Genomic DNA, 15,514 nt, shown 5'->3' on the forward strand with positions numbered 1-15,514 from the left:
CGGAATGTTCCAGATCCCAGCGATTTGTGTAACGAGATACGGAGTAAATCGTCCGCGTGGTGACCACGGTATACCATGTGGAACTTTGGAGAAGTGGCTGTACGAGACGTGGAGACGCCAGACAAGAACGGCGAGAAGGAAGATCCAGAGATCGAGCATTTTGAAGTCAGTCCGGGGTATGTCAATGTCATTACAAACACAATGAGTTCATGGCGAAGTCCGGCGATTTATATCTTGGGACAGAGAATCATGGCATCGCTGCATGGATACTCGGCTCTGATGGCCACGTTTCACGACAGCAGACTGACTCATGTGTATATTTCTGGCTGGTTTCTTGTTCATATTGTCCCTGACTTCATCACGCATAAATGCTCACTGCATGGTCTCGTGGCGTGTGACTCAGCGTCTCAATCAGGTTACGCCTGGGGTCTCAGATGACAGTGAATGGCAACGTTGAGATACGTCCGCTTGAAGGTTTCTCAACTTCTCAAGGCCAGATGGGCTCACAAAGTAAACTCTGCCTTGTCTAGGATACGAAGCACATTGCATTCCGAAAGGTTCACTGTCTAAATCAGTCTTATATATCCATCTACCAACTCCTATTCCATTGTGTGTATCTCTCTAGGTTGCCTAGTTACCTAGCGATCAACTCGAGATATGGAGGAGAACACAGCAACAGAAGTGTTATTTGCCGCTGAGACCTGTGGCTGAGAGCTTAATCCGGCCGAGAGAACCTAGAACACAGCGACAAGGCTGCTGCCCGGTTGGAGATTTCTTCTGTCTCATGATTCATCAACCGCCCTCTAACCGTCTCCCATCGCTAGCACGGCATCCATCAGACAACATCATCATTGTATGCAGCCTCCAGCACTTCATTTTGCCCTCCTTGTCCACTCATGGTACCACATAAAGGCTTCCTCTCCGAGTCTTTACCCTTTGATCAAATAATCTCAATATCAACACACTTTTCATCACTCCATGCCTCGCCAGACATGACGCCATGAACATAGCAGTCCCCGATAATTTTCCATTTATCCCCCGCCTTCCGCAACACATACGGTGTCCTTCCACCTCGAAGTAGCGCAATGCGATCCCCAACTCGCGCAGGCCAAGGAAGCATGCAGAGATATCCCGATCTTGTCGTTGCCATTCTCTGGTCAAAGGCCAGTTGCACGTCAGTGAAGGACTTCCCAAATGAGAGAATTTCGCTGTCATCGATACTACATATCTTTCCGAATCCCAGTAGTTTGTGATATATTTTCGGTGCCACGTTTGGAAGATGAAGCTGATTCATAACAGTACCGCTACTGCTCATCTTGAAGCTAGTTCCTATGCTCTCTTCAAGATAGTCCAAGACTTTTCTTCTATCAGCACTGAGACGAATCCGGTTGCTCAGCAATGTTGTGAGGAAAGCGTCCATTTGGGTTTCTCCGGATGTTGTTTGAACATTGTTATTCTTGAAGGCCAGATCTTGCCAACCTTTTATAGTATCCATGGCAGCTCCAATAGACCCATAGATTCTCCAGTTTCTCTTGAAATCGTGAATCGCCTCCTTGACCACGTTCTCAGACTGTAGTTCAGGTCCTGGCCAGGGGTATTCGAGCTTGTCCCCAACGCAACTTAACTCATCCAGGATCATACCTCTGAGTATCAATGTTTTGCCATCGCTTGAAAGCCCTGCAGTGAAGGGCATGTTGGATCCGGACGCCGTCCACTCAGGAAATGAATCCGCCATTTCTAGCATCATTGGGGTACGAACATTTTCTCTCATGATAGGATTGTTGATAGCCGAGGGTCCCTTTTCGTTGTCTGGAACACTAGAGAAGTCATAACTCCAGTCAGGAACCCACGATGGCAGGCTCGCCAAGGTAGTCTCTATGCAAGATGGCCTTCGTAGAGCACTGAAAATATCCAGCGATCGGCTACCAGTTATGATATTGAAGGTCGTACGTGTGTAGCATTCGGCGGTGGAAATAGTATAGTCAGGCTCAATGCCATATGTTGACGCGGCAATACCCAAAGAGCCATATACCTTGTCCCTTGGATCTTTGGCTTTCAACCATCTAAGGAACCGGAGCAGCTTTCCAAGCTCCATTTTCGCACTGACACTACTATGTAGTCGCATTGTGGCCATGTATATTGTGCCATTAGGATCTTCAAACAGGTCTCCAAAATTCAGAAGATCATCATCATCGCCAGTGTCAAAGGCGTCGCTGACTGTGTGCATTAGAACATCAGCGCACGCCCGTCGGACATCTGATGCTGGAGCAGCTAAGTGGCCGCACATGATGATCGCACTGGGAGCTAGAACCATCTCCTGGACGGTCCACATCCTTGACCACCATGGTCTTGTCAATACAGCGATTGCGCCCTTTGCGACCTCTTTAGGTATAATGAAATCCTTCTTCATATGATCCGGGACTTTTGAGCGATTCCTGTCCTCATCTTGATGCCAGCGATCAGCATCAAATACGTTCATCTCGAAAAACGTTCTCTGTCTCTTGCTTAACTGAGGGCCGGGAAGATTTGGAATCGTCTGCAGCATTTCGGACAAGTAGCTGACTCCATCGGAGGCGGGATCGGGACCTAGCCAGATAACTACCATGTCTGATTTGGTATATATGTCTGTCATTAGTTTGACCTGAGATTGCCGCTCCTCCAGATCATTCTGGTTGATACAAATGGCGTCGATCCATAGTGTCCGCTCCACATGCTCGTCCCTCAAGTGCTGCAGTGCACAGAACAGACTTTCGGTGACTTTAAATGCCTCACCGTTGCATTTTATCTCCTGAAGCTGAGTGCTATCACCCCAGCAGTACGAAAGAGCCTCATACACTGGGTTTTCTTCGAATGCGACAACTTCGAGTCGACATTCAATCCGATTGTTGTCTTTTCCTGGAAGTAGATGGAGGAGACGGATCTGCGTTGGGCCGAGCCCGCCTCCTGTGCTTGCGCTGTCATAAGAAAACATGGATACGGATAGATACTAGGTCCTGAGAGCCAGGTCTTAGTGACATGCTTGGGCGGGCAGTGTTGAAAACCTTTGTGCTGACGATGCTAGAATCAGGCCAGGTGGTATTGGGCGCTGACTAATCCCTCAACCCTGTATGCCAGGATCGAATCGGACGTAGTAGGTTGACCTAGGTCTATTGCTTCATCAGGCACCGTTCGAAAATATGGATTGTAGTACCTTATTCATGATCTGATGGCTGCTGCTTAAACATATACCTATTAGACTACATCCGCAGGAACTTCATGCACCTGAACCTGAACTACCTTCGCTGCCTTCACACCCTGCTGTGGCTGAGAGGTAGCAACGCCGCCCAGGAAGGTATTATCAAGAACATCGTTCGAAAACGTCCTCTTGATATCTCCCAGCGTCCAACCATGCTTCTTACCAATAGCAGACATCAGCGCCTGAAACTCTGCAATCTCCTCCTTGTAATCCTCCTTGACCAGCTTCTCCACCCAAGGCTTACCGCCAACCTTGTACATATACCATTCCTTAGCCCAATGAGGCTTCACCACCACGGGTTTGCCTTCGTTCGTCTTGTAGCTCGTCCACTTGTCGAGGACCTGTTGCGCATAAGGAACCCAGATGTCGGATACAGCCTCTAGAGTCAGAATGCCGATGGCGCATGTTCCGAGCTTGTTGCCTCGCTGTGGCGCGAGAGTGACTTCGCTGGAACCCATTATGCGCATCTCCATGGGCATGCGCATAGGAGATGTTTTGGCGTTGGCGTAGCATGTCTTGATGACGTCCCACCAAGCACGTCTCACATTGGTGTAGTCTCTCTCATTGGGTTTGCCCTTCTTTGAGTCAAGCTGATGGTCACATTAGTTATTAGTTCGACCAAAGATCAAAAGACTTACGGCCATCTCAACCTCCAAATTGCGCACTCGGATATTCTGAACGCCGCGTTGGAAATGAAGGGCATTAGGCAGCAAGGTTCTGATGGATTTGTTGGTTCCTTTAACATCGTCAAAATTCTTCACCGCGAGCCAGGCTGTTGCGTCGTGTTAGCTTTTCTCTCCGCGAAGTTCATGATCAATAACCTACAGAGGAGTGAGGTCTGCGTCTGAGGCGCAACTTGCAAAGCATGGATATGTTTTCCAATCTCTTGAGCCATGTTCATAATGGCGGTGCTGGCAACTTGATACAAAGTCTTTGCGTTACTGGGATAGTTGACCACGTTCTTGGTATCAGTATCAGTCTTCCAAGTATTAACCCAGACCTGCTGCGAGTAAGGAAACCAGAACCACTCTGCATAAAAGTCCTCATTCGCACGACGCTCAAACTCGCGGACATTAGCATCCTTTTCAGCTTGGGTGCGCTTTTGGCGAAGGGGAGCAGGGATGTCCGAGTCCTTCATTTCGGGCGGCGGCGGGATAGCGTCGATAACGTCAAGTTTGACTGGACGCATGACAGCGGTGCACATGGCGTCGCATTCAAAGGTGATGTAAGTGACGACACCGAGAAGACCGAAACAGCCACTTGCGGCCTTGAGAAGCGTAGGATCGGACATGTTGACGAACTGTTCTTTGCCGTTGACATCGATGTAGTCGATTCGTCGGACAAGGTCGCTCAACGTTGGGTTGTTGATGCCCGCGCCGTGACTACGGGCGTTAGCTCTGAGCTTCAAAGGCTCCACTTGAGAACTCACCAAATTGTAGCGTTGCTACCGCCAAAGGTTATCTCGACCTCAATAATGTTCATGGGCAGAGTAACATTTCCCGTGTTGATGCACCATCGTCGGAACTTTTCATTCGTGGTCGCCGTTCCGACCTGGACATACTTCCTGCCATTCTTCAGAGCCGGAGCTCCTACAAACTTGGGGTCCGTGATTACGTTGATCGCGTTGAGTTCCGTGTCCTTGGGCTGGAAGAGGTTGGTAGGAACCGAGGTGAGATTGGGCAACCGACTTGCGTTGGTCTCAGTCAAGGTAGAGATCAACACATCGCCATTGGTAGACTGGCCAGCCTTGTTGCTCCTCCCAAACACGGGTGCCCATGAGTGCCCTGGATACGGTCAGTTGATAGGGCGATTGGCAAGACTAGAAGCTTACGGAAGCCGGAAACACGAATGCCTTTGTTCTTGGCAACAGCATCACGAACAATCTCGATGATCTCGGCGACTGTTTCGGGGTAATACGTGACCGTGGGCGTATTCTTGACGGTGCGGCCCCAATTCTGAAAGGTCAAGTCCTTGGTTTCCTTGCCCTGTATGTGTTAGATATTGAGCGCACAACTATTGAAAGAGAATACGAACCTTGGTTTTGCTGGGAGGAGTCACCTGCTGCGCCATCATAGAGAATGTCTGAAAGTTAGAGCTGGCACTTGACGCTCCAATCTCCAAAGGTGCAACCTCCTTAATAGCTTGTCCAGCTTCATCAGCGGTCTTATCGCCATCGATGAAAGCCTCAAGAACCTTTCGCGTCTCATCAGGCAATTGAGCCATAACGCCATTGTATACCTGCTCATGCTTGGAATCTTTGAAGACTCCTAAAATTCGTCGATGGAACTCTTCCTTTGTGACATCCACATCGGTGTTGTACCAATCATCAATGAGCTCGGGAAGATGTGGCAACTCATCGGCGCCCAAGTCCGATTTGGGATCTCTCACGAGATCACCGAGGTGCTCGATCTTTTCTTGCAGTGTCCTTTCAGACGGTGGAGTCTGCGTGGCTGTCGACATCGTGATTGTATATGCTCTAGTCGATTGAAGAACGAATTCAGGTGGTCCTTTGACTATTGAGCACAGCTAGTGGTAGGTTTAAGCTGAGAGACACATTGCATTTATATTCATGGCCCATTTTCCCATTCAATTGCCACAATAACTGCCTGTTTTCAGCTTGATCATTCTCGCACATCGACGGTCTAGCCCCAAAGGTGGGCCAGATCAATAGCGGCAAAAGGCCCGGGCCTAGACTTGCGGGGATCAGTAGCTGATAGGAAGAAGTACGAAAATCAGCAATGTGATAAGATCATTATCAGTGAAGGATTGTGCAGACCAACAATAATTATTGGCTACTTAGGTTTCTCTAATGCGGAATCATATCCTACTGGCCCGCGAATCTGATCGAGGCGTGATATGCAAGTCAGATGTGGGAGGGGCAACTCGACGGCTGTGAGCTTTGGCGTTCATAATCGGTTCGAGGCCCAGAAGTGGCTGGCTGATACTAACGCGAAAGTTGATACGCTAGGGAGGAAAGAAAACTCAGGACCCTAACCCTAAATGATAAAAAATACTTAGGTAAATTCAGTCTAAACTTAGGGGAAGCTTTACTAAGTTTATTTTGACACCCACCAATAAGTCTGGTGTTTTATTGCCCCCTGAGGATACGGCAAGGCGTCTTTATTCGTGTCCTACAAACAGGTGAGACAGCAAGATAGAGCATTCCAGATTTTTCCCAATAGCTGATGATTACTGAATTGGTCTGTCTGGTACTTCAGGAACCATGCCGCTCAGCAATATCACCGTATCGTCAGCTTGGCCCTTGCCACTATTCTCTTGACAGTCGTATATACCAACGCTACCATCGCGTGGAGCTCGTAAGTGTAGTTAGTCTTAGCTACCGGGATTAGTTAACCTAGGGCGTCCGCCAATTGCGATTTAAATTCTGCTATTGCAGTCCGAGCTGCCACTATAAGCTTATTCCTAAGCTTATATGAGTCTTATCCTACTATAGAACTATTATTTCCCTTAATTATGAAAACAAGTATAGACCTGTATTCTTCTTTTATGCTGTTTTTAGCGGTAAACAGCTTAGAGCGCGAATCTGGTTGCAGCGAGATAACAGGAATATCAATAATCAAAACATCAAAGACACAGTTGCAAAAGTTCTTTGAAGCATTTTATTTGGCTATGTCTACTAATTGCAATGAGAATGCAGTAAAGAGATGGCTCCTGTAGGAAGTGCGGGCATGATCGTGATTGAGCCGCGCGAGATCTCCTTGCATGCAATGTCTGTTCCGTAAATTCAAATATTTTAATTCGGACAAATAGGCCTGGAAATAGCATTTCCGGTCTTAACATCATTGTCTTTTAAATCATTTTATTGAGGAGCAGCTCGAGGACGTAGGTGAGCCTAGCCCTCTTCCCCAGTATAGGCGGTAAATTCTCGCGACTTGACAAAGCGTAGATTAGCGAAGTCTGGATAAAGAATAAACGATACCAAGAGATGCAAAGCTTTCCGAGTCTTTAACTTAACCACGATATTCATACTCAAATTTCGTTAAGTGAACTGTAGTTATGCGGAATGTTGCCGCTGCGAAGACGATGGTAAATGAACCCCAGCATAATCTCATAAGCAACAGCGCGTTTCAGGCATGCACGACGGGAACAGCGTAGTATTGACCTGATAGATAACCATGAGCTTATGCGTAATAAGGCTAGCCTGGCAGATCCTCTTCAGCCACAGCGCCTGTTCTTTGCTTCCGTTAACATGATTAGATGCTCGGCAGCTATTTGCCGCGACCCATGGCTCCTTTTTCGCTGCCGACTTCCAGTACCCTTGCATAAAAACCTCATAAATGTTTTTATGGCCTCACCATATTCCTTTTTCTCATCATGCTTGTTGGTGAACCTTTCAAGCTTTCTCACCAGTCGTGCTACTTTACCAGTCGTGCTACTTTACATAACAACGATGCAGATTATTGCCTTTATTTCCTACCTCGCTGTCGCATCTGCTGCGACAGATGTGATCACCGTAAGTTTCTTTCACATTGACTGGTTGGCGCCTAAGTAATGACTTATCCCTTGGCAGGCGAGGGTCTATAATCAGAAGAACCTCAAAGGATCACACGAAGATGTTCATGGCTACGGGTGCGGCAATGTCGGATCCAGGTATGTTCTGTCTTAACAATCGAATACGGCTTCACTAATTCTCTAGCAGCAAGTTCAAGGTTAACAGCATCCACCTTCGTCGCAGCACGTTCTGCTACTTATATGAGTAAGATTACTATTGGTATGCATCTAACTTACTGATGCCAATCTTTCCCAGGAAGAAGAACTGCAAAGGCTCTAGCATTTATGTATCAAGAGACGTTAACGATCTTCACCTGGACACAGTGAACTCGGTCCATTGCGTCAATAATCCGGACAAGTCATAGGTCATTTGTATCATCTTCCAAGTAGGATCCATCACAATATAGCATCCTCACCTCTCGCATAGGAACACGATCTTCTCCTAAGGTGCACTGTCAATGCAAGCGTTATGAGCCAATGTAGAGCCTGTTGTTTCTTTTCCTCCTCATGTTCTCGTGCTTATGGTGCCTAAGCTGCCCTGAACCCCTCATACGAGTCTTGAAGAATGCTGGTGTACAGTGGGGAGAAAAAAGCTGCGACACATTTTGGTTGAAATCCCCATGTAAAATATGCCGTACTTTCGCGCCCCCACTGTAATACTCACGGTTTCGACGTGTCACAGGTAGAAAGATTAAATTTAGGCGCTAAATGACCGTGATGAGACAAATTCTCGTAGACCGCACGCGGCCGGATCATTCCAAAGTTCCCCGCGCTCTAGCTTGAAATTTCGTGCCACATCCGCTTTAGTCAAATATTGCTCGAGTTCAGCTGCGAATACCACGGTGTGGCTCTGTGCCAACCGCCTATCACGCATTAGTGGAATGTGATATCGGTTTGTGGAGAGCTGAATTGAAAGACTTAACATTATGTAAAGAGCTTAAGAATGTGAGCAACCACTGCAGTCACGCTGTGGCTGGCTGAGCCTAAGTCATTTGTTCACCGCCGCTCTCAGTAACGTTACTACCTTCCACAACGCCCTACCCTTGCGGTGGCTTTGACACTCAACGTCAGGCACACTGTTAAATCTTCAGGGGCGGCGGTACTACATGTCTCACAACTTGTGACTCGAATAGGCTTGACCACGGCTTAAGTGGCGTGCTGTGGCGTGCTGAGTGTCCTAAAGTTGGCATTATTTGAAGTTGCCTTTTTTGCTGCGCTTGATGCGGAGAAACTGGATGTGCTATTTATTTCACGTCTCTCCGCTCTTGTTTTCACTAAAGCTACCGTCAACACTTAGCTGTACAAACGAAATCTCGGTATGACAGTCTGTCCATTTCGAAAAGTGTATATGCTGACTGAATACCATTGATATCAAGACGCATTTTCAGGATTTTCTCTACCTGATCCAAAGCCTTTAGCTCGTCCACACACGCAGAGTGAGTTGTAAACACTACATGATCTTGTGCCATCGTCTAACATATACTCTGATAATATCTAGACAACCATGGCCGACTACCTCTATGACGAGATTCAACTCTTTGTTACAGTCGTGAATGTGTCTTCGGATCCAGCGGCTATCTATGGAGGCAGTGCACTGGGTGGCAATTTGGCCCCATCAGAATTTCTACTGAATCCAAAAGCTCAGCAAGTCACGCAAGGAACAATTAGCATCCCGAATGCGGAACTCGGTGCACAGGGAGAATTCTCCCTTGAGGACACTCTCTGGGAAGTCACGCCGAAGAACGGACAGACCAGTAGAGTCGTTCTTATTGGCACCGTCACGTACGTGACCGTGGAGGATACGTCCGAAACCACAACGACCCAGACCATAAACGTAACTCCACAGGTCTCCGAACCCCAAATTCCAATCTCCCTTGCAAACGTCCAGCTTATCGACAGAGGAACACCGACCGCGCTTTTGACCATGAACATCTTCGCCGGAAGTGTCAACCCGGCTGATGGTGATAAGAAAGCCGACCAAGCTGCAGTTAACAACCAGGAGTCGTTCTCTATGAAACGCGTCATCACGCAAAAGAAGGAAAAGGACACAGGCGACAAAGCCTAGGTAGCCGGCTCGTCTTTGACGGTATGAATGAATTCTTCAGCGCGAAGAACGGGATTTGAGGAGCTGAGCACACAATGTAAAGGAGGCGTAGTAAGAAGCTAAAGCTACCGCGCTGGCAGACCAGAGATCGCCTTGCTGATCTACTGATCCAGTGATCCAGCACTACTATATTTACTTTCTTAATAGTAGGCATTACCTGCTTAACAGACAATGCATTTAATAACACTCTATTATTTTAAACAATATGTAAAGCTATAGTTATTCTTCTAGCTTATATTGTAATAGTTTATAGTTTTTTCCTTTTTGAGAATTAAATTATATAAATTCTTTTTCTCAAGCTTATAGTAGTAACTATAGCTTTAATTATTATGATGAAGAGAAATATATTCTTAACTTATTAATTAACTTAATTTAATACTTATAGTTATTTCTTATAATAGCTAAATGTAGACCTAATTCTAATATTATAAATATAAGTTCATAATAAATGAATTTAACTTAATTTACTAATTAAAAAAAGACAAGTCTTTCAGGTCGTGTGACTTAACCTATTTCTATAGCAGACTTCTGGGAGCCTCAAGTAGAGTATCGTGCTCGTTGTGAGATGCATTATCTAGCGTATGTGGCAGCGATAATAGTGAAGTACGTTTCTCATACATGTTTCTAGGTACTTGCGAGGTAGAATTGTTGCTTGCAGTTAATGCATGTGGCTAGGAGCTTAAATAAGCGGAGAGAACTTCGAGGACCTAGTAATTGAGGACTTTGACTGAGAGCGAAAGCTTAGGGCCATTCTTCCAAATGACAGACAGAATTTACGAACCTTTAGTCCAGTCCTTATTAGTTCAGCAATTTCCTTCCTCCATGTGGTAAGAGGCCAAGATACCATCACCATGTTCTCAATTTTGTATATGGCGGATGCAAACAAACCGGCATCCCAATACTAAGCAGCCCACCCACCTGGTCCCAAAGTTTTCAGACCTCGGCCTCGGGGACCTCAAATCAACCGCTTCTTAGGACAATATCATTGGTTTTCATTGGCGTTCATAGTCTGTAGGCGGCGGAAGAGGCTATAAGAGTACCTGACTGGGAAGCATTCATGCTGGAATATAAATCTGGCATATTCAAGAAATACACAATACCATCTATATCTTTTTAGGTTTATAAATAGATTAGTATGTTTCCTTGGGTGCACTTATTAATAACTACATAAAGTGCATCTGTTCGCGATAGTGACGTCACCGAACTCGAGACTAACTGCTGCAGCCAAAATTTAACACTATTAAGTTGTGAGCTAGAAGTGTTATTTACCGCTGAGACCTGTGGCTGAGAGCTTAATCCAGCCGAGAGAACCTAACACTAATAAGCCATTTGGATTCAAGGTGCTCCAAGCCAAGAGACTCGGTTCTCAATTCGTATTTGCTGTAGCGACACTCTGTCGACGACATGATGTAGACCCAAATGATGAACGGCATCCCCATGAGACGTGATGTCCTCCATGAACAGCTTTTTGTCAACTGTGAGTACTCTCCCAGTGTATGTGACAGCTACTCTCTCCCAAGCCTCAAGAGTCTTCACCTCCAGCCTCACATCTCGTGTGCCTTGCCAGCATATCGAACCATGAGCTCGACGATACGTAAAAGCACAAGCTTCTCTTCTTTCGCCGTGCCATATAGTCAATGTCTGAAGCTCAGGCATGTTGAGTGCGACTTGGGCGGCATTTTGGAAGAGCTCGTTCGTCTGACGGACGCTATCCTTGGCGATACCCCGGGCTGTCAATGTGACGGTTTTTAGCCGAGGCCATCTCCAACTTGGTAGGCACCCGTCGAAGAAATGCTGAGCATCTATCATAAAAGCGACGGACAGATACTCAAGCCTCTGGCTTCGCATGGCAAATACCGCGCCCAGGACGCGAAAAGGAAGTCTGACTCGTTCTGGATTTAGGTACGATAAAATGCCTCTACCAAGAGCATACAATTCCAGAAAGCTCTCGTTGAAATCCTCGAAGATAGTGACTTTGTTAACGCTTGCTGGGATGTGGTGGATCGTTCTGACAAAGTCTGTGATTTATTCTGTCAGCGCTGTAACATCGTTAACTTTTCTCCATTACTTACCTATATCCGAGACTTGCTGTACTACGTTCATATGCCATTGCCACGGTTCGTAGCTGATCTCCTCTAGGTTTGGTAACTTTGACCAAAGATACCGTAAAATGGGAGGGTTGAGCTGCTGACGACACTGGCGGCGTAAGACAAATTTAGTCACGGCATTGACTAAAGGGAGACCCTCCCGGAAGTTCAACTCAGATAGTCCAAAGGGGCGTCGTAGAGCATCGTCTGGTGGCGCTCTAGTGATAGTACCTTCAAACCACCCGTGATCGGGATCGTGAATGGGATCGCTAGGCGTTTGACACTCGAATTTATCCTCGCCAGGAGCACCGAAGTAACTATTCTTGAACCAGTGCTGCGAGTCGCTCGGACAGTAAACATTAAGTTCCAGAGTCAAAGGCTCCCTCCAAGTTGTCAAGACGGAGAACAGCCTAGTGATGGCTTCTCTCAGGATTCTTGCAATGGAGTATGACAATGTCATTGACTCTCTCTTTCGGCATGATCGACAGGTATATCCGTCGAGCTTTATATTGAGCCAGAGATGCCTAATCTGCCCCCTATAGTGGTCGTTGAGCTGTTCGAGGTGGTCGAGACACTCGGGGTGAAGTCTGATGTGAGAAAATGTCCTCTGTTCAATGAAGGTTCGCCATTCGTTCAAGACGGAAGCGAAGTGTGCGGTCCCTTTGTGTGCTCTCAGGGTCTCCAAGATCATGCAGCGGATCTCGGCAGGTAACGAGTGCCAGTGGACCATTTTATCGGTGTTTCTTGCTGGACGGAAGGTGAAGTTTGGTCAGGTTAATGGAGATCACAATGTGATGAGAAGCCAAAGATATCTCGTTACTAGGAGAGTTCCGTGTGTTGACCTACTGAGGGGCATCCTGTCTTTAAAATAATATTCAGCGTGCGCAAACATTTAAAGCTACGGTGTCGGGCCATGGCTTTGGTTAGTAGAGTATCATAACAAAGTTTCTAGGTATAGTGATGCTATGGTAATTGGTCAAGCACTCTGACATAATGTCTAAACTGTTAACTGGATCTGGTATTGGCGGTTGATACATTTGGCTGAGGTATAAACCCAGGACAATGAACTTAGTTAGTACGGTGTCGTTTTTCTTCACCATTCACGGTTCTTCGTATTAGCTTCTACACCAAATTCTAACCTTTTGGCCAGGAACCGGCCAAGTAGCATGTTAAGTTCAAATCTAAGAACTTAAGAGTGCGGGCTTGATATTTGTTGCAAGCTCTGAATCTAGTCAACAAGAGCATGCAAGTACCTCATGAGTAGGTAGTCACACGTGAAACCTAGTCTACCAGAGTACCTCGCGATGACTAAGAGTCACAGTTGCAGTAGTATGAGTCACCTGCAGCAACGTTAGCAAAGTCAAACTCTTGACGGGTTCTGGGACACCTCTTACCTTCCTGGTTGCAAGTCTCCTTGTGGTGCTCATCAGATCCCGCAGCGCCCATTTCCTTAAGACTTTTTAGGCAGTCATCACAGTTGCTAATCTTCATGCAGTAGCCAGCGCAGTACTGCTGGTTCCTAGTGGTGTAGCCAGTGTAACATGGGGCACCAGCTCCACCAGCAGGCTGGCCAAAACAGTCGCCCGTGCACAGCTGGTTGTTCCTCGCTACACAGTCGCTGTAGGAACCTCCCAGGCAGTTGTTGTTCTCGCCGGCTTCGCGTGGAGCATTACACTTGCCGCCCAAGGCGGATAGAGCCGAAGACGCGAGGAGGAGGTTAATGAGAGTCTGTTATCGTTAGCTGAGGGACTGTTTGGGATCCAGGTGATTTGTACCCAGTCAGAGTGCATGGTGATGGATTTGTTCAAGTCGTGAGATGTAAACGATGATCTGAAGCAGGAGCAAGGGTTCGATCCGTCCATCTTGATTTACAGTCAGATACAGTAATCAGGCCTTGAACGTAACAGAATACGTCTGACGCTTGAATCCACTTTCGCTTTATAAAACCAGATTTTCATCCCGGGTAGAGGGTTCCTGATAGATCATAATTAAGAGTGGGTTGATATTCGTTCTAGAATTATCTGCGGAGGCGCAAACAGAGCCAATTTCATTAGCTTCGATAATTGCTTTGCGATTCTTTACTGACTTGATTAGAATTTAAGTCTTTTCTAGCTATTATATTAAACCTAAAGTATATTTTCTAACCTTATAATTAACTTATAAACTTAATACCGCTATAACCTTTTAATTTCCTTAAACCTTTACTTTAACCTTATTTTTAGTAATATTAATATATATATAATTATAAAACTTTCTTTACTTTAATTAAGCTTTTTTTATATATTAGTATTTTTTAATAAATCCAATAGCTATATATTATATCTATAAGAAATCTATTTTAATAAATTACTATTTATACTTTAAATATAAATATAATTTAAGCCTTATTTCCTTAAATTAACTATATAGCTATATTAAATCTTTTTAGTTTTTTTAGCTTCTTTAATATATTTCTTTTTTATTAAATAACTTTAATAACCTCTATAAGAAATTTATTAAAAATTATTATAAAAGTAATAATTTTATAATTAAAAAGAGCTAATTAAATAAAGAATTTATTATTAAATTTATAAAAGTTCTATATAAAAATAAACTTTATAATAGCTTTATAGTATTTTTTAAGGGGTTTATAAATATAATTACTTTATAAAGTCTCTCTATATATTAATATAGCTTAAAATATAATTATAACTTTATTAATATAATTATTAATACTTACTATTTAATAAAGTTTATATTAATTAAAGATTAATCTTATTAATATAAAAGCTACTATCTTAAAGATTAAAGGTATTTATAGTATTAAGTTAACTTTTTTTAATTAATAAATTAAAGGTATATTTTTATATACCTTTAAGGCTAACTAAAGAGTTATTATTTAGGTTTTCCTTTTATTAGCCTTATATTATAGTAATTAGTTAGATACTTTAATATAATATTTAAATTATAAGCTAGAAGTATTATTTACCGCTAAGACCTATAGCTAAGAGCTTAATCCGGCCAAGAGAAGATAGAGTCTTTTCTAGGTCATAAGATTAGGTCACACTTTCACCACCGACGGTCTGTTACTGTTTTGAAAGGATCTATAAACGAAACGGCCAATCTCCCTGCCTTAGTTTATACTACTTTGAACTGCTCTAGGCTACTTTCAATTATTAACAGTACTTTAAAGCATATAAATCTATTCAGTTCCACTTCCTCGAAGCAGCACGCGAGTCCAGCGTTGGAGCTAGGTACTGTTGGGACTTGGGAGAAACATTCTGGGTCAATCTGCACGGCGTATTCTAATTCAACGGCTCTCCATGTCAACGCCCCGTATTCCGTAAACCTTTTATTGAGCAATAACATGACATGTTAGTGCTTCAAGACCTACTGTGACAGGTTTCAAGTTTATCTGACCGTGCAGCGGGCGCTGGTTGATCTGGACGCCTCTGTTGACCGGAATGGCATGACGAATTTCTACGCCTGTCTCTACATATTGGCCCGGCTTTGTACACACTAGACATTGTTGGTAAAGACAAACCTTTTTATACAGACTTATGATTGATCGAACCAGTTCCTGTCCGCCATCAAGCC

At 44.8% G+C, this 15,514-nt stretch overlaps 6 protein-coding genes across 6 annotated transcripts; 2 read left to right on the plus strand and 4 right to left on the minus strand.

The window, feature by feature from the left end:
* Positions 1-940: 940 nt before the first annotated feature.
* On the minus strand, positions 941-2,971 carry FMAN_07029 (uncharacterized protein; the record flags this gene model as incomplete). Its single annotated transcript, XM_041830605.1, has 1 exon — positions 941-2,971. One exon carries the CDS (start codon positions 2,969-2,971, stop codon positions 941-943), a length of 2,031 nt encoding a protein of 676 aa, XP_041681252.1.
* A 260-nt stretch (positions 2,972-3,231) lies between these two features.
* On the minus strand, positions 3,232-5,695 carry FMAN_07030 (uncharacterized protein; the record flags this gene model as incomplete). The annotated part of the gene is made up of 6 exons (XM_041830606.1): positions 3,232-3,825; positions 3,874-4,007; positions 4,061-4,617; positions 4,665-5,019; positions 5,067-5,220; positions 5,270-5,695. 6 exons carry the CDS (start codon positions 5,693-5,695, stop codon positions 3,232-3,234), a joined length of 2,220 nt encoding a protein of 739 aa, XP_041681253.1.
* Positions 5,696-7,646: 1,951 nt separating this feature from the next.
* On the plus strand, positions 7,647-8,112 carry FMAN_07031 (uncharacterized protein; the record flags this gene model as incomplete). The annotated part of the gene is made up of 4 exons (XM_041830607.1): positions 7,647-7,709; positions 7,767-7,846; positions 7,896-7,952; positions 8,004-8,112. The coding sequence occupies 4 exons, from the start codon at positions 7,647-7,649 to the stop codon at positions 8,110-8,112; spliced, it is 309 nt and encodes a 102-aa protein (XP_041681254.1).
* A 1,139-nt stretch (positions 8,113-9,251) lies between these two features.
* On the plus strand, positions 9,252-9,812 carry FMAN_07032 (uncharacterized protein; the record flags this gene model as incomplete). Its single annotated transcript, XM_041830609.1, has 1 exon — positions 9,252-9,812. The coding sequence occupies one exon, from the start codon at positions 9,252-9,254 to the stop codon at positions 9,810-9,812; it is 561 nt and encodes a 186-aa protein (XP_041681255.1).
* A 1,374-nt stretch (positions 9,813-11,186) lies between these two features.
* Positions 11,187-12,668, minus strand: FMAN_07033 (uncharacterized protein; the record flags this gene model as incomplete). Its single annotated transcript, XM_041830610.1, has 2 exons — positions 11,187-11,869; positions 11,924-12,668. The coding sequence occupies 2 exons, from the start codon at positions 12,666-12,668 to the stop codon at positions 11,187-11,189; spliced, it is 1,428 nt and encodes a 475-aa protein (XP_041681256.1).
* A 578-nt stretch (positions 12,669-13,246) lies between these two features.
* On the minus strand, positions 13,247-13,728 carry FMAN_07034 (uncharacterized protein; the record flags this gene model as incomplete). Its single annotated transcript, XM_041830611.1, has 3 exons — positions 13,247-13,278; positions 13,333-13,666; positions 13,714-13,728. The coding sequence occupies 3 exons, from the start codon at positions 13,726-13,728 to the stop codon at positions 13,247-13,249; spliced, it is 381 nt and encodes a 126-aa protein (XP_041681257.1).
* Positions 13,729-15,514: the final 1,786 nt, after the last annotated feature.

This window comes from Fusarium mangiferae (genome assembly GCF_900044065.1).
Source record: "Fusarium mangiferae strain MRC7560 genome assembly, contig: FMAN_scaffold005, whole genome shotgun sequence".
NCBI classification, from domain to species: Eukaryota; Fungi; Ascomycota; class Sordariomycetes; order Hypocreales; family Nectriaceae; genus Fusarium; species Fusarium mangiferae.